The sequence below is a fragment of the Nyctibius grandis genome, chromosome 14, assembly GCF_013368605.1.
Source record: "Nyctibius grandis isolate bNycGra1 chromosome 14, bNycGra1.pri, whole genome shotgun sequence".
NCBI lineage: Eukaryota > Metazoa > Chordata > Aves > Nyctibiiformes > Nyctibiidae > Nyctibius > Nyctibius grandis.
In genome coordinates this window covers 14,962,063-14,987,726 of record NC_090671.1, presented here as the reverse complement: position 1 = coordinate 14,987,726, position 25,664 = coordinate 14,962,063, and the positions used below count along the sequence as shown (strand labels likewise).

The 25,664-nt window shown below is 43.3% G+C and overlaps 1 protein-coding gene across 5 annotated transcripts in view; it reads right to left on the bottom strand.

Moving 5' to 3' along the window:
• KIAA1671 (KIAA1671 ortholog) overlaps positions 1 to 25,664 on the bottom strand; it is a 53,337-nt gene that overhangs the window by 4,784 nt on the left and 22,889 nt on the right. For 3 of the 5 annotated variants that reach the window (XR_011049206.1, XM_068412679.1, XM_068412683.1), the window contains 2 exons: positions 4,695 to 4,813; positions 757 to 1,012 (listed from right to left, as the gene is read on the bottom strand). Coding sequence is in view for 4 of the 5 variants with exons in the window: in XM_068412679.1 (XP_068268780.1) it covers positions 757 to 1,012; positions 4,695 to 4,813 (375 nt within the window). In the remaining variant the exon portion in view is untranslated. Of the gene's footprint in view, positions 1 to 756; positions 1,013 to 4,694; positions 4,814 to 9,866; positions 10,035 to 17,470; positions 18,644 to 25,664 lie in introns of those variants that run through there. The other 2 variants (XM_068412680.1, XM_068412684.1) reach the window with 2 other exon arrangements.

Genomic DNA, 25,664 nt, shown 5'->3' with positions numbered 1-25,664 from the left:
AAGCAAAAGCAGCAGCTGTAATTTATTTATTTATTTAAAACAATTTGTTGCTCAACACTTGCCTGTGATCAGCAAACATCAATGAGCCTCTTTTTCAGAAGATGTGTTTTTATTTCTCTTCAAAAGATTTCAGGTCAGGAATAAACAGGAAAAAGCAGTACTTCCTAGATGCTACACTGAAAAACTAGTTGTGTCAGTGCTTTCAAAGAATGCTCAACCTCATCTGTGTATGGCCAGAAATTACTGTTCCTATACCAGCTGCAAGATTCTTAAGTACAGAAAAAATCCTTTAAAGTACAGTTGTAAGCTACTATAGAAAGAAATCAATTGTAAATAAGATAAATATTAGTAAATGTCTTTACAGCCTGAAATCTGCACAGCTCATAGCACAGCAGTCACTAGCTGCTTGTGTTATTTGATTACGTTTCCAATGTTCATAGAGCCCTTTAACTCCTCTGGTAGAGTTAAGAGAAAGAGAAACAGCAACTTTATTAAGACACTGGCAGACTTTATCGAGGCCAACAGTGTTTTGGAATCTCTCAGAACCTAAGCACTACAGGAACTAGAAGAACTTTGTAGCTTTGACCTTAAACTTTTCAGGCAGGAAGTCAGCTGGGAAAATTCAGTGCAATACAGAAAAGGCAGAGGAAGATGGAGTGCAAAGTTTCCAGAAGATACCGCTTTGTGGTGATTAACGTGGGTAACAATACAGTTAACAGGGAAGGGGAACCTCTGTTTCCCATTATGGCAACTTACATCAATGAAAGAGAAATCCGTGGTCTTTTCATGAGCGTAGGTGTCTCCTGGAAGAGGTAAATCGGTCCCATCAGTAGAGTCCATGTCAGTGCTGGAACGGTCCAAACTCGTGCTCCTTTGGTCTTTTGCGAAGTCATGGTGATCAACCAGGGAGGCGGGTTCCGTTTGGGAGGACAGCGAAGACGGGTGGCTGTTTGGGGGTTGCTTTCTCGTGGAAATGCCATCATTTTCCGAGGAAGGAGATTCAGGCACAAAGCTGCAAATTAAAATTAATTCTCTGAGAATTCAGGGTAAACAAATACATCCAAGTATTGTTTGGATCACACATACTCAGCGGTGATAAATAAATGTTGGACTGAAACTATGGCTACGAGTAACAAAGGCATCTTTGGAGGCAGCAGGTACCAGCAGCAAGGGTGTGGATCACACTCATTATCACTGCTTTTACCCACTTGGACTGACAGTGGATTGAATAATGCAAGTGTGCAGATAAATTGTCAGAATTTGATTGTAACTTATTGCTTGGGGTTTCTTTTCCCCAGCACTACGGCCCCTTCAAAGGTACGCACCCGAACAACAGGACTTAAACATTTTGGGATGTGATTTTTAGATGCTACGTTGGAGCATGCCTTTAAACAGCAGGAGATTGGAGGAAACAGAGTCTACTGTCAATAAAAACAGGGCTGTCTTGCTTCTAATTTTAGGAGTTTCCAGTTTAAAAAACAAACTCAAGTATTTAAGGAGTTCAGGTTTTTTTAGCTCTGCTTAACAAGAGCCTTTTGTTACTGAAGCACCTCTTCTTGAGCAAATATCTAGGAAAACTCTTCTAAAACCATAAAAATCTGAACACGTATGTATGAATATACGGATATTTTTTAAACACTAGACCTCAGTATTTGGTACAGTCCACAGCAATAGCCATCGTGGGAGGAAAACACTCAGGAGGCTACTGCTGAATAACACCTTTCTGTCAAGCACATGATATAATTTCCAGTCTGGCCGAGTGAACACTGCACAGAGGGTTTCCAGCACACGAGCAGAGCGAATGCCTCTTCCCTCCTTCAGCAGTGGGCCCCAGGATAATTAAGAAATGGCACTAATGAGCTCCAGGGGGAAGTTTTTGTCTCGTATTTTTGCTTGGAATGATATTTGGTATCTGCAGCGTTAAGCTTTAGATCCACTAGAATATGGAAGAATGCAGACGAAAGAATCTGCACACTTAGCACCTTCCATGGAAATTAAAGAGTATGTTAAAAGGATCCTGTCTGAATTGTGTATCTCCAGGAAGCCTCTTCCCCTCTACATCCCAGGGCTTCAGCTAATACAACTCAGCACCATTTTTCAAACTGAAATATTTGAGAGTAAGCAATGGCAGAAATACAGATGAATTTACAGTGATTGGTGGTTTCTAATTCACAAATCTTTCAGGATTGGAAGAAACAAATAGCTAAAACCTTACGAAGTCAGAGCTGTAGAGATCCATCACCTACAAACACAGTTCCTTTTCTGTAAGAGGGAATCATTTTTCCTTATGAAGACTGCTCTGATCTAAAAGTAAGAACTTTCTATGATGTCAACTTGGAAAAGCTCACTAAAGCATTTGAAAAAAAAATAAAAATCTTTTAGATAAGCTAAGAAAAATCCAATTAACGCCTCCAAATTAAACCATGTCCTTCCATTCTAAGAAGTTATTTGCCACAGCCCATTGCAACCAGACAAGAGCAGTCCCTTATGCTTATTCCAGCGTAAATTCTAGTTTAAAACAATCCTTCCTCCACCTTTTCAGACACTTATCTAGTCAAAGGACCACGTTTATCCTGTTGCCATGTAGTCATGGTTTTTTATTCTAAAATTCTCTTCCTCTCTCAGAGAAAATTAGTTCATTCACAGATGCATTAATGAAACACTCCTCAAGGTGCTAAAATAATCACTCCACGTCTCAAATACTGGACAAGGCCAGAAAGTGGCAGCTCCTCCAACACGGCAGCAGCAGGATGGTGACGTTGTTCTGTCCCCGCTGCTGCTGTGTTACCCCGGTGCTCTCCCAGCCATGGGCTCAGCTGCCGGCCCCACGCTGGCCCGAGGGCTACCGGGGAGCGTGAGGAACCAACACCCCGGGTGTGTGGCTGGCAAGACGTAAGGTCCAAGGGAAGTGAGCCAGGCAAAACAGGAAAGCTGAGTTATCAAAGTCTGCTGTAAGTTCCTGCCTCTGGGCTGAGCGGAGGAGGAGACGGCCACCTCGGCAGCGGCCAGACACAGAGAGATGCTCACCATCATCCATGGCAAGAGGAGGAGAACGTCTGCACTTGTCCTGGCAGAAAGCCTGCTACTTCATAAAAAATAAACTGCAAACAAAATGCAGTTTCAGTATATTCCAGGAAGATTTCCATTATAAATTTAATATTTAAAAGTACGTTACTCTCATTCCTCTCCAAGTGCTTGAATTAATGCACCAGTAATTCCCCTGTAATGAACCATAAGTCGAGCTACAGCAGAGAAAGGGGGTGGCAAAATGCTGAAAAGCCACTATACTGTCATCATTACACTGTAAGAAAAGAAAAAAACTAAACGTTTCTTACAGCAGGAACAAAATTCCAGGACAAGGGGTTTGAGCTCAATACTTCAACAAACCAGAATTTTTCAGTGGAGCTTTTCTAATCAGCAAGAATCATCCATAAATAACATTCACATGCTGTCTGTTTTGGAGCTGAGACAAGCACCTTTGTTAAGAAACTGATTTCAGAAAACATCTGTAACATACTGAATTCAAAGTTAATTTTACAGAAGACTTGGATGCCACCGTTGGCACGTCATTTAGCTCACTGAACTTCAAGCTGAAAGCTACCCTGATTTCCTAAGCAATAAAATATTTATAACACACAGTTCTCGAGTGTAGAACACACCAAACATTACTGACACTGATGTCTGCTATAAGATCTCAACAAGTATAGCATTAAAAAAAAAAAACCATCTAAAATGCTCTTTTCATACTACACTGAGCAGACGGGATATGAGCTCGGTGTAGATCAAGCTATAACTTACACAACAGGTGTAAATGATAAAAAACCCGACACTTCAATGCTCCAGGTTTGTCATTAAACTGTTTCAATGCCAGAAAAGCATCAGTAACACCATCTTTCATTCAACCGATGCTCCATTTCATCCTCCACCCCAGTAAAACGTGTCAGAGCTGGCGAGCTGGGGACGCTGCACCCCGAGGTCCGTGAGGACACGGTTGGGGTGCACCACACGCAGCTTTTAAGGCAAAGCTGATTGGTATGGGAGAGACCAAAGTCACAAAAAAAATAAAACAACCCCCCAAAGTGTCAGCGTACCCCATCTAACCATGATCAGACACTTCGGTATCTACCTCAGAGGGAGGAAATCAGACAATTTTAGCAAAATCTCCCCAGAACCCTAGCTCTAGTGTCAGAGGCACACAGCACACAAGAAGGGAACCACTTTCTAAATGTGAAAATATACATTTCTAATTATAATTACAAACATAAATACAAAGCGTAAAAAAAAGTTTCACTACCTATGTTAATCTAGTCAAAGCCATTTGGTGTATTTATTGAGAAAAACTTTTTCCCATATCTTCCTTCTACCACTTTAGCACTAAGAAACATCTAACTTGCGCTTCACTCACTAGCAGACTTGCTAAATCTATTGCAGTCCAAGCTGGTTTTGTCATCGCTCGTAGAAGTGGTGATTCCCACTGGAGGATAGAGTTTACATTTCAAATTTATTGCAGTTTGCAGGTGTTAAAGAAATATTTCTTCACCTATAGACTAAAGAAGCTGCATAGTCACCGAAACAACTTCCAAACAACCCCACATGGACACACACACACACACGCACACCCAAACCAACGGTTCTTCTCGTTCCTCAGCTGAGGCCAAGCCCGCCCGCCCGCGGAGGGACCCGCTCCCCCTTACCTGTCCCCGCTGTGCCGCTGCTCGTCCCACGTGCCGTACTGGCTGCCGGGCTCGGGCACGAGCGTGTCTGTGTCCTTCGCTGCCGGGGGCTGTCTGGAGAAGCACTGCTTCAGCTGGTCCTGCAGCACAACGATCACAACGTGTCAGCATTCCTCTCGCCCTTGGCTACACGATTAACAGATTTTATTTGCAATCGTGTTTTTGAATTTACCAATCAAACTTGGTCAACATAAAACTGGGAATACGGCTATGAACTCAGAACAACGATTCTCTATAAAATGACACCGTTTTACTGCTTTCCTGGGCAAATAAGCTGTTCTAGAGGGAGGAACTGACTGACTGGTTTTAGTAACTCCACACTGCATTAAGATTATTCTTATCTCGGGCTGCACAAAACTGTTAGAAGCACCTATGCAAACACAAAGAATCCTGCTGGGGACTACATTTCATCTCCCCAAGCATACAAGGGAAACATCAGCTCTACTGCTCTTTTCCTGGGCTTAATAAAAGGACCTTTTTGGGTTTTTTTTAAAGCTCTTTCTTTGGAAGACATTCAAAATAAAAAGCATAAATAAATTAATGAGCATAGTGCCAGACACTAGACAGCCTTTGACAAATGGGGGTGTGCTAATGTAAAGTTCAAACACAATCTACAATGTAGGACAGACCACGGTGGGTTTTGTGTCTTCTACATTAATGTGCTCCGGAATCCAGCACTGTCACACCTTTTGTTTGGCAGTTGTACTGAGTTACACACCGAAGTTAGTTACTGAAATAATACATTGTGTGTAGCTAATTAAATGTTGGCCCCTTTTGCATTCATTATCCTGAACAAATGGCTTTCAGTGCTGCATCAACTTTGCTCACGAAGATCTCATCTGACAGCAATTACATTGTTTTCCACCTGTCCTAAGCTTTTTCTTTAAAAAAAGAAAAAAAAAAAAGGAAAAAAAACCACAAACACCACCCGCGCCGCCCAAACCCCCTCGCAGGACCTGCTGGTGGGAACTACCAACACCTCTATTTCACTTGAGCAGCACACACAAAGGAACAACCATAGTCAATGGAATGGGATTCCTTAAATATTATTGGGAAAAAAAGAGATTGCGTGTTTTCTTGTGTACTTAATTTTGTAAACCTAAAGAACGCTGCCTTAAGACTATCAAAATCTTGACGTTAAGGATAATTCACCAACACTGATACTCAGCTCCTGAAGCAGCCCTACAAGGCTTGCATCTTTTCTAACCAGTTGCTTACACCCCCAACCGCGCTGCCAGCCGTCACCATCTCTAGTTCCATCACTCTGCTGCTGGCAGTGGTCTGTTTGAATGCTGAGGGTAGTAAGCAACACAAGGCCCCACCAGCTATTCCAACTACTACAACACACCATTACTAGCCAAAGCAAAACGCTCAGTTTGTGAGTAACAAGGAACAGGAGTTTCCTGCTTTTCACCTCCCAGGTGTTCCCACAGCCTAACAACCCGCTGGTGGTAATTCTTACCCTTTACATACAGCTATAGACGTGTATGCCCAGAGGTCGGCCCAGTCCTTACATTTTTCAGCCCATTCCAGGTACAAGCCTTCAGCCACGACCAAGGCACACACTTCTCACAGCCAGGCGAGGGGAAATCGTCTTGTATTTCTTACAAACCACACGCCATCTCCTCCTGCTTGGCTCAGGCACATGTTTTGGTTCCCACAAATTCCCTCTGTAGCTTCATGATTTCGTGTACATCCTGTATTACTTGCAACTACTCACATTGTTTCTGACTAGACAATATAGTCTAAAAAGCTCAGAAACAGGAATGGGAGCAGCAGAAAAGCAACTTCGTGTATCGCGTTTAGGAGACATTGTTTATAAGAAGTGTTGTGTTATCATGAAGAGCCTGGCTGTAAGGAGAAAACCTGCACAACCCAGATAATACCATTGCGGCAGCGACAGGAAAGAAGTTTAGATGCAAATATACTGCTCATCTGAAGGCTCAGTAACTCTTAATAAAACTTTATGTTGCAGACAAATTGATCAGTACAAATTCCTCAGTTTTGGGCAACGTTTTAACTTGATGTTATATATATTTGAACTTTGAGGTGCGGTTTTAGAACCAAAATGCCACAATTAACACTCAGCTAAGTGATTCTCTATGCTAAAACCAAAACAAGCCTGAAAAAGAAATAACATCACTACTTCTGTAGATATTGTGAACTCCAATACAATAAAACAAACTGAGAAGTCTAAATGTAAGGAATAAGACACTCCAAATTCTAGGAGATTATTTTGTTATCTCAAATGATGTTACTGCATTTTGCTTCTGGAGGAAGTTACTCATTTCAGAAGACAACTGTGCATCTTTCCCTGGTTCAACCCATACTTTTTAATAGGCCAAATGATTAGTTGGAAAAAAGAAACATTCTTTCAAGTCTACAAATTGCTCCTTAGGCCTAAACTATTTAAAGACTCCGGCTTCTACCAGCTGAGAAGAACTGCACAGAATTTAATGAGGTACGAGAACCTGGTCAGCAAACTGAGAGAAAAAAGGTACCAACTACGAGCGAAAGAGGGAGAGGTAAGAGGAGCCGAGCCGCCCCCCAGCTCCTGGAGGAGGTGTTGGCTGGGGGGACCACAGGCAACACAAAAAAGCAATTTATAGCCCACGCAGCTTGGAGGAGGTGGCGTGTGTTGAAGAAGGAAGCGACAACAAACCATAAAGATTATTCTTTCCAGTACATCATTATTAGCAAGCACAAGAATGATGAGATTGAGCTTTTCTTTTGAAGATCTCTATCATCTTCACCACACTCCAGAAAGACTCAAGGCAATCTGGTAACACTGAAGCGCTGAGCATTGGGACCTTGGAGGTCCTGGGAAAAATCCATTCCCTTCATTTTCAAAATGTTTACTCTCAGTAACTATAAGCTTATTTTTAAAAAACAGTAGAGGTTAGTTAAAAAAAAAGAGGGATAATTTTCTCTACTTCCATCCTCTTTCACCCTTCATGCACGTAACAGCTGCTATTAAACTTTTGGGTTTTTAAACACCAGCCAAAATTACACAAATTCTCTGAGAACCATACATATGTACCATTGTGTTTTATGGCTGAGATGCTTTTAGACACAAGCAACTCAAATGAGATCACACAGACACATTTGCATTTTCTGGCATTAACATTTTACTTGGAACAACTTGGTGTTACCGACAGAGAGCATGAATGAAGAACCAACTAGGATTACAAACCGAGAGCTTTAAAACATATGACAGATTGGGAAAATAACGTAAGACTGACTGAATGTCCTGGAGCGACATTTGTCAGGTCTGTCACAAGCCCATTATATCACACGTCCCTGTTTCACACTGATTTACATAAAGCCACCGAAGACAGATCGAAGCACCCAACCTATTGCCTCAGAGCGCTGGCAACACCAGGCACTAAAGCCAGATTTTACCCACGTGCTGGGAGGGGAAAGGAAGAAATACTGTCCGACACGTCCTGCTCCCAAACACGGCCAGTTTCTACTTCATACTTTGCTCCCTAAACGCTAATTTAAAGCTCACTTCTTCAGATGGATGAAAATAGTATTTTCTTCCTTTTTTTTTAATCATAAGCTCCACAGAACAAGTGATCCTGCAAGACAAAGAACTGACACATCTTTGGACTTCTGTTGCTCTTCAGAACAGCTCTGCTCTGAACAGAGAACTTTTTCCTGCAAGAGATAACTACCCATTATTAACTCAACAAACCTGTGCCAATACCTGTGATCCGTTCTTTCTTTAGCCAACCCTCAGAAGAAGACACCAAAGTGGAAAGAAGAAGTGTCCAACACATGGAGCTAGGCCAGATACAGCTGTTTCCTCGATAAACAGAATATTCATGATAGAGTAAAACTGACATTTCGAAGGAAAAGGAAATAAAGAGAGGGGTCTGCTCTCTTCTTAGCACATAAGATAACCCCAAATTAGGAATTTTCTTATTTATAATCACAGAACAATCTCTCCAATCAAATAAATACTACTCTCGATCCAGTATTCAAATGCTGTAATTCTCAATGCTTTGATCTTTAACTTCATAATTCTTACAACAGTAGCCAGGAAAGAAAACAATTTTCACATGAAATAAACCAGCCAAGTTATATCCTGATTTGCCTCTGGTTCTTCTGCTAAAATGAGACGTTATGATTACGCCTCTTTCAGTACTCCCTTGGAATTAAGCTGGGTTTGGCAGTAGTCCAGGGCTGATTACTCCTGCAATTTCCAGTTCCTGAAAGTGATGCACACACAGCATTGGTCCTACCAGCGCAGAAATTAACCATAACAAAGAATGAACACATACATTTATGCGAGAAACTCTTTTGCACTGATGTGAAATAAAGACCTGGCAAATGAGGAATAACCATTGAAAGAGATCTCATGAGTCAGAGTCTGCACAGACAGTTTCAAAAATATCTTTCTTTGCAAAAGAGACCGAGACATCAGACAGCCAAAATGACACCCCACAGCTTGAAGTGCAAAAATGAGAAGTTAAAATCTCCTGGCACAAATGGAATATGAATAGGTAGTTGCACAATGGAATGAAGTTCTGACCATCTACCTTGTTAATACAAAACTCAAAGAGAAACATTTTTGCTAATTTCTTGAAAAGCTTTTTTTTCCTCTCCCCTCTCTCCTTTTTTTAATTAAAAATAGTCAGAAGTTTGGTCAAATTGCCCATAATCAGAACTCTCCTGCCCCTTAAGTGTGACGCTGCACTTAAGGAGAGTTTACAAGTCCTTACAAATCCAGAAAACCATCCCAGCTGTTCCCCTGCAACATGCCAGGAGGATGGCAATACACCTTCTTCTACTAAAATTTTATTCTGTTATTTCATAGTTGACTCTGCTTTGAATAGGATGCAGGGCTAGATGACCTCCAGAGGTCCTTTCTAACCTCAATTATTCTAACGATTCTAAGGATTATTACTAAAAGGGAAACTACATATTTTGGACCACTAACAGAATTATCACAAACCTAACACCATATCAAAACCAGCCAACCAAAACCACCACAAAAAGAGGGCCTGAGAAACCATACAACATTTCACAACCCACATTATTTTTTCTTTGTAAGTATCTAAACGCCAGTACAGCAAGTGGAAAGTCTGACTTTGGGGAATCAGCACCCCAGGATCCATGTATACTTACTATGCGGCGAATTAGTGCTGCCCACAAGGAGTAAGTCATGGTTCAAGACCAACGCTCCAGTTAGTTCCTAACAACCAGGCGAGAAGATTTACCAACCCAGTGTTGGAATAAATTGTTCAAAGGAGTAACTGGTGTGATGTCCCAGGCAGAAGGCAGCACCTTCTGCCTCCCACCCCACCCTCCATGCTGCAGTGACAGATAAACAGTTCCAGGAATTGTACATTTTCTGTCTGACCTCACTGATGAGGAAAGTTAAGAGACCTCCAGTGCAGGCTCCACCCACGGATACGTGCAGACGACTTCCCCAGCCCTCTCCAACACCCTACGCAGCGCAGCGTCTTCAAACCAAGCAAGCACTTTACCAACGTTGGAGACCAAGCCTAAGAGCAGTGATAAAAATAATTGAATTAATCGATCTCATAACCTCAAGGTCTTTATGTTATTCTACAGGCCACCTCCTCCGCTGCCAGCTGGTAAGGAGACTGCAGTGAGCAGCCCTGGCGTCTGCTCAGAGGAACACCCCGCAGCCCACTGCCCTCCTGGGCTGAGCCTGGAGAGGACGAGCCAGTTCAACGGGGCAAACCGCAGGATGAGCACACACACGGGGAAACACAAGCGTGCCCCAACGGCCCCAGCCTGTGCCCGAGAGCACTGGGAAGCCCTCATGCCCAACATATTTAGCACTGTTATATCCTAAGGATGCACGCAGCTCTTCTCAAAAACCCTCTAAGTCATAAAATGTTTAATTTTTCCAAGTGCAGCAGAGTACGTACCAAGTCCCACGGTATGAAACGTTCTCATAAATGATACCAGCCACTACCATCCTCACTGTTGCTATGCAACTAGGGCTGTCTCAGCCATATGTGTTTGCTCTACCTCTTCCACCGGGATACGACAAGCAACAACCAATTATATCCCTAACGGTAAAAGCTGACAGCATTTACCTTACGAAACATGGGCTGTTTTTAGAGAGTGGCTGGTTTAATTCCCCACCTTCTCATCGCTTCCCAGCTTGATGCATGGCCCTGAATCCCCTGGAAAGGCACAGCGAAACCTGCAGAAAAGCAGACCTACGTCTGCAGAAAGAAGGGGAAGGGCAAGCGTCCCTTCCAGCCCCCACCCTGCGGGAGCAAACACCAAGGGTAAGTTGTGAACAGCCGGTACCCAAGAGTAAGGGGATGGAGAGGGCAGAAGACATCCCAGGCTGCGATATCCCACGTACACTGTTAGCTCAGCTGCTCTCCTTTAAAAAGCTTTATACTACGCCCACGACAGACCTTATCGCTAGTCCTACGGCCTTGCTGATAGGAAAGCCAGCCTTAATGCAAGCAGCAAAACCTTTGCTTCAGCACTGTGCTTCAACTGAAGCAAACGTTCCCTGTAAACAGCAAAAAAGGAGCCAGAGGAAATCACTGCCAGAAAGTTCAATGATTTACTCGAGTTCAAACAGCATGATCCCAGCAACACCTTTCCAGCCCAAACCTGAACCCCAAAGAGGATGAATACTATCACAGCTCCCCAAAACCCAGCATTTTCCACACCTTTTGACATACAAAATGACTTCCCCTCCTTGCCAGTCTTTAGCTAATCGCTTCTCCCCGTTAATGGATCTTTCACTCCTAACCCCCAGCCATGCCGTGCCTCCCGGGAGCCGGGGCCAGCTGAGAGGCTCACAGCCTGAAAAGCAGCAGCACCAGAGACTCAAAGTCTACCCAGAGCTGACTCTGCCCACAACAGAGAGTGTGGCCAAATTGATCCAGATGAAGTTGGTGTTGCCAGGAATGTGGTTACCATCGTGCAATGAAATCTACTCACTGCTTTTGCAGTAACTCGCAGTAGAAGTCAACCTCCTCGCTCCATTCAGGATTTCTGTCTTTTTTTTTTATGCCCTGAAAATAGAGCTGCTCTGACTTGCTGTGAACACTCACCACGCACTATCATGTGGTTTCAGCGCAAGGCTGAAGACAGAGCAGAGGCTGACTTGATGTACAGAAAGCAGCCAAGAGCCAAATTCTAAATATATACCTTGTGGGGCTGAGTGAGCCAGGACAGAACTTGCGCTGAGAAGTGGGAAAGCAGAAAGCCAGAGCGGAGGAAATAGTTGGGAACATCGTTAAAATCCCTCCTATATCAACACATTAAGTTTTCTTTTCAGCCTTAGGCAGTCAAGCTAAAGAAGTTAAACCCCAAGAAACCAGACCCAGCAGGATCAGAGGCAGAGGCACGGCAGCCGTCCGTGAGGAAGATTTTGAGCAGAATCGTGCAGTCCTGCCTCGGAGGCTGCGGGATCCGCTCCCTCCCCGAGGGGACACGCAGCTCTCATCAGCACTAACAGAAGTTGGCACTAGTTGAACAGGATCCCTCATCTCCAACATCGCAAGAGACACAAGCCAGAACATGACAATTTTATACTGCTATGCTAGGAAGTGAATATATTTGCTTTTTTTGAAAAGCTACATGCTTGAAATCAACACCTCCTACTTGAAATACTTTATTTCACAGCTCCTCTGCACAGCTAACGTTTTTCCACATAAGACACAAGTTAAACTTCAAACAAACATTCCTGGGAAAAAAGGGGGCTCTTTAGTTTAAAGTCTAGATTTAAAGATGTACAGAAAGTGAGAGGATTTCTTGACAAGAAGTGAAAAACACACACAGACTTTGGAAACTGTGCAGTGCTCGTTTAAACAAACATCTCAGACAGCTCAGAAGATGTTTTAGAAGAGAGCAGTCAAAATACACACACACAGACCAGTGAAACACCACCAGTATTTCCTGAAAGTATCACAATGTTACAGAATTTCAATAAAATGGATTGCCACTGTTATGAGCTGTGTTCAGTGATGTTTTTGCTTAAGCAATTTATTTCCCTCGAAAGCCAACTGCTGTCACTTAGTGCTTTTAAAAAAAACAGACAAGCAAGGTGAATGAGCACAAAGGGACCAGCTCTAAATATATTTATGTGCTTTTCTTATGCTTTAAGAACATGGTAAAAATCAACTCCTTGCAGCCAGACTAAATAAAATCACAGAGTAAAGTTGTCTAAGTGATTATTCCTGTCAAAACAACAAAGGAACAACCAAAGGCAGTCTGCTAAATACCCATCACCACAGTTTTATGGCCCAGATTTACGCTGCCAGCTATGTTCATGGCCTGTTAAACCAAAGGAAAGTTATTAAGAATGAAGAAGCACGAACTGTTTTCACTATTGGCCCTTCTATCTTCATTAATTAAACTGAACAGCTTCACTCCTCCCCCCGACCCTGAAACAAGACAAACAACTCCTTTTTAAAAGCCTGCTTTCTGCAAACATGCTTCACGCCACCGGAACAGCTCTCCGGAAATTTAAACATAAAATTCCACTCACTGATGGTACAAAACAAATATTTTTGAGAACAATTCATTGTGCTTTTGGTGAATATTAGGACAAATTAGTTCAGCAGCTGTTGTTGCACGGTCTGTATGAAAATAGCCAAGCTCAGAATAAAAATGCCAACTTGTATTAATTTCGTTTTACAAACAGTTTGCAGAAGGATGTTCACCATGAGGGACACACATTTGCAGACAGATTGCACGAGCTTCTAGGGGCTTAGAAAGAAACATCTGTGAAGACTAAAGAAAAGATGACGGGAATTTCAACCTCTAGTAGAGAGGACGATAGCGAAAGGGCTGTGGGATGCAACCAAAACTAAGCACCCGCCCAGCACATCTGGGACCGGCACAGTCAAACAAAACACTCAATTTCCATCTTTATTTTGGAACTATATTAAAACTGAATCCAAACAAAATAACTGATGCTGTCAGATCAAGCTTGAACGAAAAGACCATTTTCATCAACCGACCAGTACAGCAGAAAACAAAACACAATTAAATGCACTTTGGGGTGACTTTTAGCACATGGCAGAACAACTCGCTTGAAAGGCATCAACTGCTTACAGCCCCAACAGCCCCAGAATAAATCGTTTCTGTTCTAGTTCAAAACTTTCTCCCAAAGAATCAGAAACACCTCTGAGGTTTTCCACAGCTTTGTTGTTCATGCTAGCAGGCTGAAAGGAGTCGAACCTCCTACAAAGAAACAAACTGCCACACTTTTTTGGCAGTGTAAGGGGATAGCTAAGGAGCTGAGGGTATTAAACTACCCTGTTCTTATTGTATGTACCAAACTTAGAGATCTAGAACTAAGATGTTGGCTGTGAAACCAGATATCATACCTCTAATAGAAACATGACTGATATTACCATGATTAAAACAGAGGCAATGTTTAAGGAAAGCACTACAACATATTCCCATTACGACAAAGACACTGAGCTGATGACGTGAGATGAAAAATGGGAAAAAGCCTCAATAAAAACACCTGGGAGAAAAATCAGCTTCCATGTGAAAGGTTTCACAGGAAAGACTTCTGCAAGCTCAGCTACAGATTCCCAGATCTGATGTTAAAATGCCAGAAAAGTGATGCAATTAAAACTGGTCCTGGGTCATTATGTGTGGACGGTTTTCAGCGCATGTGACCTGCAACAGCAGGGCCCAGCCAGTCCTGGGGGCAGCAGCCAGGAAGTTTCTGCAGTCCATGGTGACACCTTTTTTCCTTAAATTAAATGAGAACCCTGTATTACATCTATTTGTAGAAAATAACCTCAGACCAATTAAATTCCATTTCAGTGGAAACAAAAGGACAGATGACTGGCTGTGAAGATATGCTACATGAACTGGCTACCACAGGGCAAAAGAGAGGAAGGAAAAGCTTGCTGGGAAACAGCAATTGATGAGAAAACCAGTGTGCTCAGGGGTCTGGGCTAGGAAGGAAGGCAGGGCAGATCACAGAGTATTCCATTGTAATGAAGAAATTAATGAGAGTACTAGAAGGAAAAATAATAATTAAAAAAAATTTCCAAACAGTCCACTGTTGAATATAGCAGAGAAGTTATTTAAAATAAACCTTATTCCTGCACTCCTGTTTGCAGATTTGCATATATTAAATTCTGACTGATCAACTGTTGGTTTGAGAGACACAAGATAAGTTAGTTTCAGCTTCCAGGCTCATTTTATCTGTTGATCGCCCTAGCTTTTAAGCAATTCTTAAAAGCATGGCTGTACTTTCTCTAGATTCAGAATCAAATTGCCCTGTGTTAATTTATCTAGGTGTAATTTAAGGTGTACGGATTTAAATTTAAAAACAAAAAGTGGAGGTTAGAAGAGATTTTATAAGACACGAATCAAATTCACCATGTCCTGTGTATAAAGACTGGTTCCCATATAAAAACTAGAGGATTACATTTTAAACAAGGCACACCCACCCAGCCTCCCCGAGGGATCTGCAGCAGAACCTCCTCTCTGTGGCGCTGCCGACAAACACCCAACGTCAGAGACGGAGCTGGGTCAGGAAGTCAGCGCTGCCAGCCAGCCAACAGGGAAGTGTGACAAGGTGTGAACCCAAAACCACAGCGAACACGTAATCCCCGAGCTGTTAAGGAGAACGGTTTGAAAACAAAATTATTCCCTCTCTCTTGCAGCCTGATTCCTACTTTTATGACCTCCAGCGAGGAAATAACCAACGATGTCAAATCCCTTCCACTCCGATCCAAAAGCCCCTCTGTAGTGGATGAAAATCTCTTACATTCCAGAAAAAAAATGCAATATCCATGAGGCCTTTCCCAGCTACATAGTTTAAAAACTGCAGCGCTGAAGTGCTAGAGTAGCACCAGGTGACTACTCTACAGTACATCCCTAAACAACAAACGAGGCAGTTTAATGATGAATTACGTGCTTTATACTAATTCCACAGGTTTTGTAGAAAAACGTCAGTAGCTCCAAGAACTAAGTAAAACCAGGACCCTGTTCCAGCCAGATAAAAAAAATAACAGCTCAAGGTTCGTGTTCACAAGTTGTTCTGCAGAAGATGCAGTGGCACAAACGACAAACTTCCACAAGTGCCGAGCCCTTAAGTTGGAGCACAAGTTAAACCAAACTCCTGCACAAAGCCAAGCACCTGCGAAATCACTGCTGAAAGGGAGGAACAGCAGCTCCAGTGGCTGTCACCAGTGAAGAAACTGGAAAGATCATCCCGTGTCTCACGATTTCTGCTCCGTAAGCAGTGCAGCGTTAAGGAAGGCAGTACAGTTGCCCTCTGCAAGCTCCACATTGCCACTTTGCAGTCTTCAGTTCTTTTAAACAAGTTTTTTATTCAGATATTTCTAATAAACTTAAAATATCAGCTTAAAAAAGAAACCAGCCGAACCTCACCATGCTAACACTGTAACAGTAGTTACCAAATATTTTCCTCTTCATTCTTTTGTGCTCCCTTGACAATGTTTTCTTTTCCAGCACGGCCGAACAGGAGATGAAGAGCAAGCCAGGACAAAAATGCTATAACCACAACTGATAAAAAGTACTGGAAATAGCCCGTACACAACCACCACACCTGCCCAAGGAATGCAACTTCACCTTCAGTCATTCAGTGAACAAACCTCCATGAGGCCACATTTGTGTATTTACACTTTACAGTGAATAACCACTTTGTTTAAAAAACAAAAACAAAAACCCCCACATTTTAGCCACTTCAGAGAGCGAGCTGTTCAGGATTTACCCACACACTGGTACCAAGGCGTTGGTCCCAACTCCACTAACCACAACACACCCACCTCCCATGGTTCAAGCGTCAGTCTTAAATCACCAGCTCGAGGTACAACTCCAATCACCAGTTTAGGCTCCTCTCCATGAAATAGAGCGGGTTCATTTACTTTTCACACCCACTACAACCTAAAAACATCGCTGCACTGCAGTATTCACTGGGACTGGAAACAGGATGGCAAATAATGCCTGCAAGGAGCCTGGCAGACCCCAGGCTTCTCTCTACACAACCGGCCTTTCCTCCACCGCTTTGCCATGCCATTTAACACGGATCATCCCTCCTGAAAATAACCCACAGACTAGGAAAGGTATTTAACAGAAAAGGGAGGGAGGGGGCTCTGCGTGGCACACAGTCACGGTGAACCAAGAGCTCTTCACCTTTCCGTTGCTCCCGTGAAATCACACCCTGCCTCCGCCCCACTATAGCCCTCACAAGTCATGCTGGTCATGTAACTTCTATTTCATGGCAAAGAAAAAACATCTCTTTTTTTAATAAAAGAAGAGAATAATGATCATTGACTGCAGCGTGACAGTGCTTATCTCTTTTTACAAATTTAGCTTCAGGCATTTTTTACTGAAAAATTACAAATATTGATGCACATTCAAAATCAGACTGACCTGTGGTGTTGAAATGACCAACCCAAGTGCTCTTTCAGACTTACTTTCTAATTTTAGACAAATATTTGTCCTACCTTACTGCGTTGCTTTAAAAAAAGATCAACAACATCTTTCCCCATTCCCAAAGCCTTGATTACATGTGTTCCCTGGCAAAGGAAAATACCCACCTGCGCTGCAGAAAGAAACCAGCTGGGAACAGACACAGACCCCACTGCCTGCAAGCGTTTTGGGGGCTATTTTTAAATTGAAAAGCAGACATGATATAGGTTTTGTTATTAGATAAAACGCTGCAACAAAACCAAGTCTTTTGCATTGTATTCTCTACCTCGAGAGTCTCAAAAAGGTGTATAGCTTACAAGCTCAGGTGCCTCTGAACTGGTCTGCCTCTTCCTCAAAGAGGAAAACCTCTGCTGACTCCGCACGGAAAACCTTCGGAAGGACTCTCTGCTCCGGGATGCAAAGTGCCTGAAGGAGGAGGTTCGCTTGAAGGGAGTCCTGCTTCCACCTTCCCCGCTAGTCCGTTCATGAGCAACCGCAGTAGTGACTAAATTTAGTGCTTCCTGTAAGGATCTCCGCACTGTCCCCATCCACTGGGTCATGTGAGTTTGTGCCACTGTCAGTTTGTCTCCAAGGTAATCCATTTTTCCAGCAGAGATGAGAAATTAATATTCAGTAGCAATTATTGTCAAATATATTCTCCTTAACAACCCTGATCTTATTTTGCAGAAAAGACTCCACTTATAAAATATTTCCAGCTAATGTAAATAGCACTACACTACCACCACCAGCACATTTCTATATTTAGATAACAAAAGATACGTGAGGTTGGAGATTGGTATTTGTCAAGTAGGAAAAAATAAAAGACTTTTCCTACTTACAATCAGCTTTCCAGAGTTCCATCAAAATATGTTTAAATCGGCCATGTTAAAGAGAGAAATCAAGGTTTAAATCCTGACACAGTCACTTGAAATTAGTCCGTTTGCAAGCACAGAATCAGTCTCTCACTGTCTCATTTCAGAGCTGGAAAAGCAACTCCCTTTTTGAGCCAAGTTGTTGTTTTGCTGTAAATATCAGAAGGTTAAAAAAAAAAATTCACATTCTTCTGGCTCAGCAGCTTTTCAGGTAACAGTACATCAAAGAAAGTTCTGATACTTCTATACAATCCATTTAGCAGCAAAACGATTATATCTTCTGAACAATACATCCAGATTATTTTCTTCCCAAGAAACTCTACAGGAAGGCATCAGCATGGGCAGAACCCCCTCCTCACCAGCCTTCCCACCTTGAGCACCATTCGACACGATTTGCACTCCCAGAAAGGCGGATCACGGCGCGTGCGGCACGGCGAAGCCGAAGGGGAACCGTGTCGAGCCTGCTGCCTGCCAGCCCGGACTTGCTGGCTGCTCAGAGCCTGCCAAAGGATCTTCTGAATGACATCAGCTCCTCTGCTCAAGGGGGGCTTCGGAGCAGAGGCACGGAGCTGGGGATGGTCAAACGCGGTGCCAGCAGCCAGCACGCTGTCCCCACGCTGTCCCCACGCCTGTTAAAGCCGCCGCACGCGCCAGCCCCTCTCCTTACACGCTCTGACGAAGCTGCTGGGTGTCACAGCTGTCTGGGGGCCTGTCCACGTCCCACAGGAGGTTACACGCTGCCTCTGGTATCCCGTTCCCTCCTCTCCGGGGAGGAAACAATGAGCTAGGTGAAAGCGCCGCAGAGCTCTGCCTAAGGAAGGATCTGGGCTGGGCTTTATTCTAGTACAGGCAGGGTCACCATGGCAACCAAGGGAACAGCATCTGCTTGCTGCCTAAGCAGGCAGGAGCTGCACAGATCTATTGGAATGATTCACAGTTTGCATATGTCACGTGTACTTACTGATTTTAACCCTTCCTGGGGAAAACAAGAGCAACCTCTGCCAGGGAACGCTTCACACCGACACCAAAGGGCTTCCTCTTGGGACGGGGCAGGTGAGGACAAAACCGACACCCCGTTCCTGTCTGACGGGGTACTCAGGGAGCACCACCACCTGGAACTGTTTTATTATATGATTTACAAACTCAAACAAGATACTTTCCAGTTAGTGACTACTATATCAGTGCAAGTTAATGATTAAGCCAGGAGCTGAAAACAAAGCTGAACAGGTCTGACCATTTGAAGCAGGTTTTTTTCCACTTTCACACACTTAACTCTTTTAAGCAAGGGCTGTCAGTCCCCAACTCTGCTCCTCCCCTGCAGCTGGGTGACCACAGGGTCGGTACCACTGCTGCAAAGCCTGAACCGGGTGGGGGTAACGAGGGAACCCCATGGATAAAGGCAGGTAACACCGAGCAGTCAGATGTCACTGGCCAGGGAATTTCTGCAAACAGCCCGTTTGGGAGGACAGCAGAAATAAAAGCCACAGTTTTAAATCCCTAAACAGAAGTAGGTGTCCAAAGTGAAGACGTGACTAGTTTAGAACTGAGGAGAAAGAGAGATGCAGGCAGGAAGGTAAGAAAGGCATGTTGAAAGCTGCTCCCTTTCTTGTTTATTCAAGGGGGGTTTTGTTGCTGTTGCTTAATTTGCGATACAAAGTACCACGGTCTTGCGTCATCCTCCCCTCCCCTCAACCTTTTCAGGAAGAGATTTAATGGAATGAATAATTTCTAGATACTATGTTATGAAATGGTTCTCATGTAAAGTTTTGTTGTATCAGAAATGCTACATGTTGCCCACCAGCACAGGACGCTCTGAGGAAGCCGGTGCCTTGCCTTTTGAGCATTGTTTTTAAGAGCTGAACTCCAGCAACATGTAACTTATCTCCAAGAAAAACTTCGGTAACAAAACACAGCGTTCAGGTTCTTATTCTTCACTTCTGAATACATTACATTTGTTTTGACCATTCTCAAACTAGCAGCCTAATAAAAACCCTCGGTGCTTAAAGGGAATCCAAGCAACAGAGAAAAACCTTTTTTCCTCACGTAACTCTTCTTTTAAAGAGCTACCAAGTTGGTTTTGCATGGAAATGGAAAGAGACACTTTTGAGCAGAGGCCCCAAGAGCTGAGCGTTTCTTATATTTTTAAAGAAACGGAAAGAAATTTACATTTATTCTGACACAGTTATGGATAACGCTTCATGAACGATGGAGATCCTGCGTCCAAGGTTGAAATTTAAGACTTAGTACACATTTTCATGCTGTTTAATCTGAGCTTTATATTTCAAACATCTCTGCATTTGCAAGTGCAGCTCTGTGCTTGCTGCAATAGGGGGGTTGTTCACAAGGCACTTCACTATTTTAGATGGTTTCAGGCTCGCTCTGATTCAGTACCCCCCAGAAATAGCAATCGGAGAGCTCTGGACTGTAGCTGCCATGCGAGTTAGTCAGCAGCCCCTGCACCTAAACAGGACGGGCAGAGCAGAACTGAAATTTAACCCACCTCCTGATATATCGCCTGTCACAAAGCTGGAGGAGATGCACGACCAGATTCAAGCCAACATCCACAGCAGGCGGCTTGCTTACAGCTTGCTGCAAGAACTTCTCACATGTGTGTGTGACTTGAAGGATCTGAAAATCCACTAGAGAATATATTCCACTTTTTTACCAGACCTCCCCAAAAAGAGTGAGATGTTATGCCCAATTTAGCATTTTCATCCTTAGAAGACACTGAAACTGCTGATCTGAGTCTATCTGCAATACTAAATTTAGTATCTTCTGGCTACCACGTGAACATACCGCTAGGTATTTAAGTATACTCAGCATCTAAATTATTGCTTAGATTTATACTTCAATTAACATCATGGCAAAACGTTTTAGAAGATAATCAGATGCACTTTCACCATCACATTTAAACGGTTGAGGATTTTTCCACCCCTTCAGCTGAAATGCAGTGACTGCATGTTCTCCTGCTTGAGCTCCATACCAAAACCGGCCGAGTACAGCCGCTGCCAGGAGACTGCCAGACTATGTGGTCAAACTGAGTTTCCTTAGAAAACCCATCTAAAAATAACTGAGGTCTGAAAAAAGATGGATTAAGTTTTAAGCAAATTTGTAGGAATATTGCTTTATTAAAATGCATCTGCATAGCAATTACATAGAAACGTCCTCAAAAATACCTCTCACTGGACACTGCAAGGACCGGGTAGATTATTTCACAATATATTTTTTTATTTTCACCTCTCCCCACCAGCAGCATAACACGCTGACCTCTGCCTTGATCTGTGCAGTGTGTGAGAGGAGGGTTATTATTCTACTTTTATTAAAATGGACTGCTTCTATCCCTTCTATTCTGGTAAGTAAAATAATCCACCGAAACCTCAGAGGACCCCGTTACAGCAGCCAACCAAACCTGGAGAACACTCGAAAAGTCTAAACGATGGTGTTTGCAAAAGCTGTAAGAAACTGAGGCTTTAAGCAGCCTGGTCTGGTGGAAGGTGTCCCTGCCCGTGGCAGGGGGGGTGGAACTAGATTATCTTTAAGGTCCCTTCCAACCCAAACCAGCGTGTGATTCTATGACTCTGTGTTTTGGGGCTTCTCTGATTCAAGTGAGATTTCACCTGTATGAAAAACACAAGCCACTATTAAAAGTAATTTTAAAAGACATAAATCAACTTCACAATAGATGAAGGACTATAGTAGCCACAGCAGAGTACCAATTTCAAAGAGCACACTGCCACGGACAAGTTCTGCATGTGAGCACACACACACAACAGCCCAAGCAAGCCTGGGCTCCCCGGGGAGCACACCAGCTTGTTCTCTGCTTCTTTCTAATGCTCCCCAGAATATGATGCTCTGTAGGACTCCATACAAACTTCCCAGCTGGCAAAAGCTCACAACTGCATTTTAATTAAACAACAGCATGTGGGTTACACACAGGCTCTATTTACTTCTGCTCTGGTGAATCCACGTATCTTTTTATAACCATCAGCCCACAGAACACAGCTCAAACCTTACAGATGTTCTGTAATTGCCTCCCAGCCACTTCAGGCCAGCAGCCTTTCTAGCTGAGCAAGGGTTTGTTTCGGAACAAGAACAGCACAAGACGATCTTCTACCTTTGAAAAATACTGGTGATTATCTCCTGCTGCAGCCACCCTGGGCCTGTCAAGGGTCTGCAGTTTCAGAAAACTGAGAGCACACATGGCTAACCAGTACTGCGTGGCTAATTACCACAGCAGCAAATGGGACCTCGTTATTCAAACATTGCTGGATACTTTTATTATTAACATCTATTCCACCTACAACCCAAAAATACAATCCTGCACCAAGAAGTAACAATCCCTATTTTTCCCCTCATTCAGTAGAAAACAAAATTCTATGGTTACACTATATTTTCCAAAAGCTTCTTTCAGCTCATTTTGAGCTTTACCTGCTCTCAAATACATATAATTAAGCTAATGACTATATAGGACAGGAAGGTCAAACTAAAACCAGGCCTGTGTGTAGCACAGCACATACAACACCCACCACGAGAGGCAGGTGGGACTTGCAGCACAGCCTCACGATGAGGGTGAGCCCTTCAAGCCCACAGGGTCTTCAGCAAGGGCTGGGTCCCCCATCACCACCTCCCTTCTGGCAGCACTAGCGTGCATGCAACTGGGAAGGCAATCCTGCTGGAGACCTATCAAAAGGATACTGGGGATTAGCTTTCACCTAGACTGGATCCCTGAATGGTCCTTTGTCAGCAAAGCAGCTGTGACAGAGAAGGATGGGCAACGGTAGCTTAAACTAACAGCAAAAACAAAATCTCTGCTTTTCCCTTGTGGGACCCTCAGTCCCACCTCAGTTCTCCTGATGCTCACCTGCCTCACACCCCATCGCTCCAGTTAAGAAAGGCATGAATTATTAATAATTGCTAACTTAAGTGTTTTCTGCAAGTCACCATCCCACATACAAACAAATACCGTGATCAAGTACTTGCAAAGATCACGACAGCTTCAATTCCACCTCGGGCCTCTTAAGTTTGTCCATCTCGGTTACGGTTGGTCCGAGGAGCAAAGCCTGCCCTTGTAAGGCTGTTCTGGTCTTGCATTCCACATCGACTCTCTTTCTGTTTCATTAGTAAGAGAACTTAATTTACCCTGCTGTGTTTGACATTATGGACTATTTTAAGCAGCAGCACTGTGCTAGGCTTAGCTACATGGCTCCAGACTCAATTACTCCCTAAGTTCCTCAGACACTACAAAACAACTTATGTTTTTACATCCCCCTTATTTTTGCCTCTGTATTCTCTATTTTGCCACGTGAATTGTCAAGCTCAAAGAAGGACTAGCAAGCATTCCTAACTACAGGCTGAATTTCTTACGTGTAACATCCCATAATAAAACTTTTTAACGTGTCACCCTCAAATTCTCATTTACAGTAAAAAAGAAATGCTTTAGGACTCAGTCACCTGAAGTACCAAGTCATATTCTCAAGGCTTCCCAATGACCTGCCAGTTCACAGCAGTCCTGCTCCCCCTGCGAACCGTTCCCCGGCCGGTCGGCAGGGCGCTGGCCGCACATCTGGCAGAGACACAAAGCCTAACAGCTGGAGCAAAGGGGGTTGGTTTTTAATTTCATTCCAAACAAAGACAAACTGCTTTACAACAGTCTTAACTTGGGAACACACAGAATTTGCTAAGAGCCTGGGTAGATACAGTGTTTTGCTTTCCACATACAAAGAACAAAACTGTTTGTGTATCAAGTTGGTTTCTTTAAAATGTTCCTACCTACTTGCCAGGTCTCACGCCCCCCTTCTCTTCCAAACGATTCCTGTTACACAAACAAAACAGACAGATTCCCTCGAGTACATTTTGTAGAATATCTGCATTTGGGGAAATCTGAAAACCGCACAAGTTTCAATCAGGTTATCAGATTTATGGGTAAAAAACTGTCTAAGTTTGTCTGCCAGGTTAAATCTGCCTGCGCTGGCAAGGAGTCAGACTCAGAATTACAGGCACTTCCTCCGTCACTGCCAGGGAGCTGTCACAGCGCTCACAGAACAGCCTTACTGCACCAAGTCTCTAATTTTGATCTTTGTTCACAGCACACAGCAATCTTTTTCATTTAAGCTAAAAAAAACAAATTAACAGAGAGCTTCAGTTAAACAAAAGGCTGTTTAGATCCAACAAAAGACTGGAATTGTTGAGGCTCCTGCACCTGTTTATACCTGACAGAGCTCAGAAGCGCAGAATGTTTCACCTGCCACAATAACCATAAGCAGTCTACGGTCAAAAGGCAAAGAAAAAAAAGAGAAAAAAAAGAGTTGAATGGATGGAGTGTTTTAGCACAAGGACTTTGTACAGTGTCTACATACAGCGAAATCTCTTCTGTAAGCTGAAACACGAGGTTTCTCAATATTTACACTAAATATTTGTTTTCTACTCCTGCTTTCATTTCCTACTGAAACTAAGCAAATTGAGTTCACGTACATACAGTTTTAATTTATGCTTATTCAGAATTTAGGACAACTTGCATAGAACTTGACATTAAAGTGGTTCCCCTGATACTCACAGCCAACTACAGAGAGACTGAAATTCCATTTCCAGATGTTTTTCTTGTATTAGGTTATTTTAAAAGCCCACAGAGGCCTCACAAACTAGTGAGCAAGGAGAGGCTGCAGCAGCAACAGGTTCTGGATCAATGCTTGTAAAGTTTACACGAGCACACATTAATACAAGAGACTTCTAAAGGAAGGTGCTAAAGCACTTCATAAAGTAGTCCATGGCTAGTTTTAAAATCTTTATGTTAAACAGAGGTAACAATAACCTCAGAGTAATACTAATTCTTAAAGAAGTAATGTATTTCAGTCGTGGGAAACAATTACAGTTTGGAACTCAGTGCCAGTGGCTTTGCAGACAAACACTTTTAATTTATTCCCCCAGACTGAAGAGCAAAATGAGATTTCTTGATACTTACTCACCACGACTGCAAAGACGCCTATGTAATAAAACTGTCTTTGCGACTTGCCTCTGAAATCTGAGTCCCATCTGATCTGGAATAGGAGACAAGAATTCTTTATCTATCATCCAGTTAAATTTGCTTCAGGACAGCCTTTGCTAAAAGACTAACCTGCGTCCCTCTGAAGGCATCACATTCCCCAGTAGCCCAGTGTCCGCACAGACCACGCCACGCCAGGACAAGCACTGCTCAGGGGCTCACCTCCTGCCCCACGACGTAACAGTCACTGACATGGGAGAGGAATGATCCCACCCACACGCTGCACATCCTTCTTCCACAACTCCCTGATTATTGAAGTTCACCCATGGTATTACTCCTTTTATCTCACAAATAACAGAGCTGAACTCATTTGGCTGCCATCATGCTGTCCTGTCTACTCCACCAGGAGAAAACGATGGCCCAGAACAGCCCAACTCCCAGGCACGGAAGGGTAGGGGGAGGATTTATTCTCTGCCTTGCCGTGTGCTAACCTGACAATCCTCTCAAAGCACAAAAAGCATTATAAAAATAATCATGTTTTTCGGCAAGGACAGAGTCCCCTTGTGCAGGGGCAGGAAAGCAACAAGAACGTTCCCTGCCATGGAAAGTGACTTCAGGGAGCAGATGTATGGCGCAGGTTTTGCCACTGCCCCAGTGTAA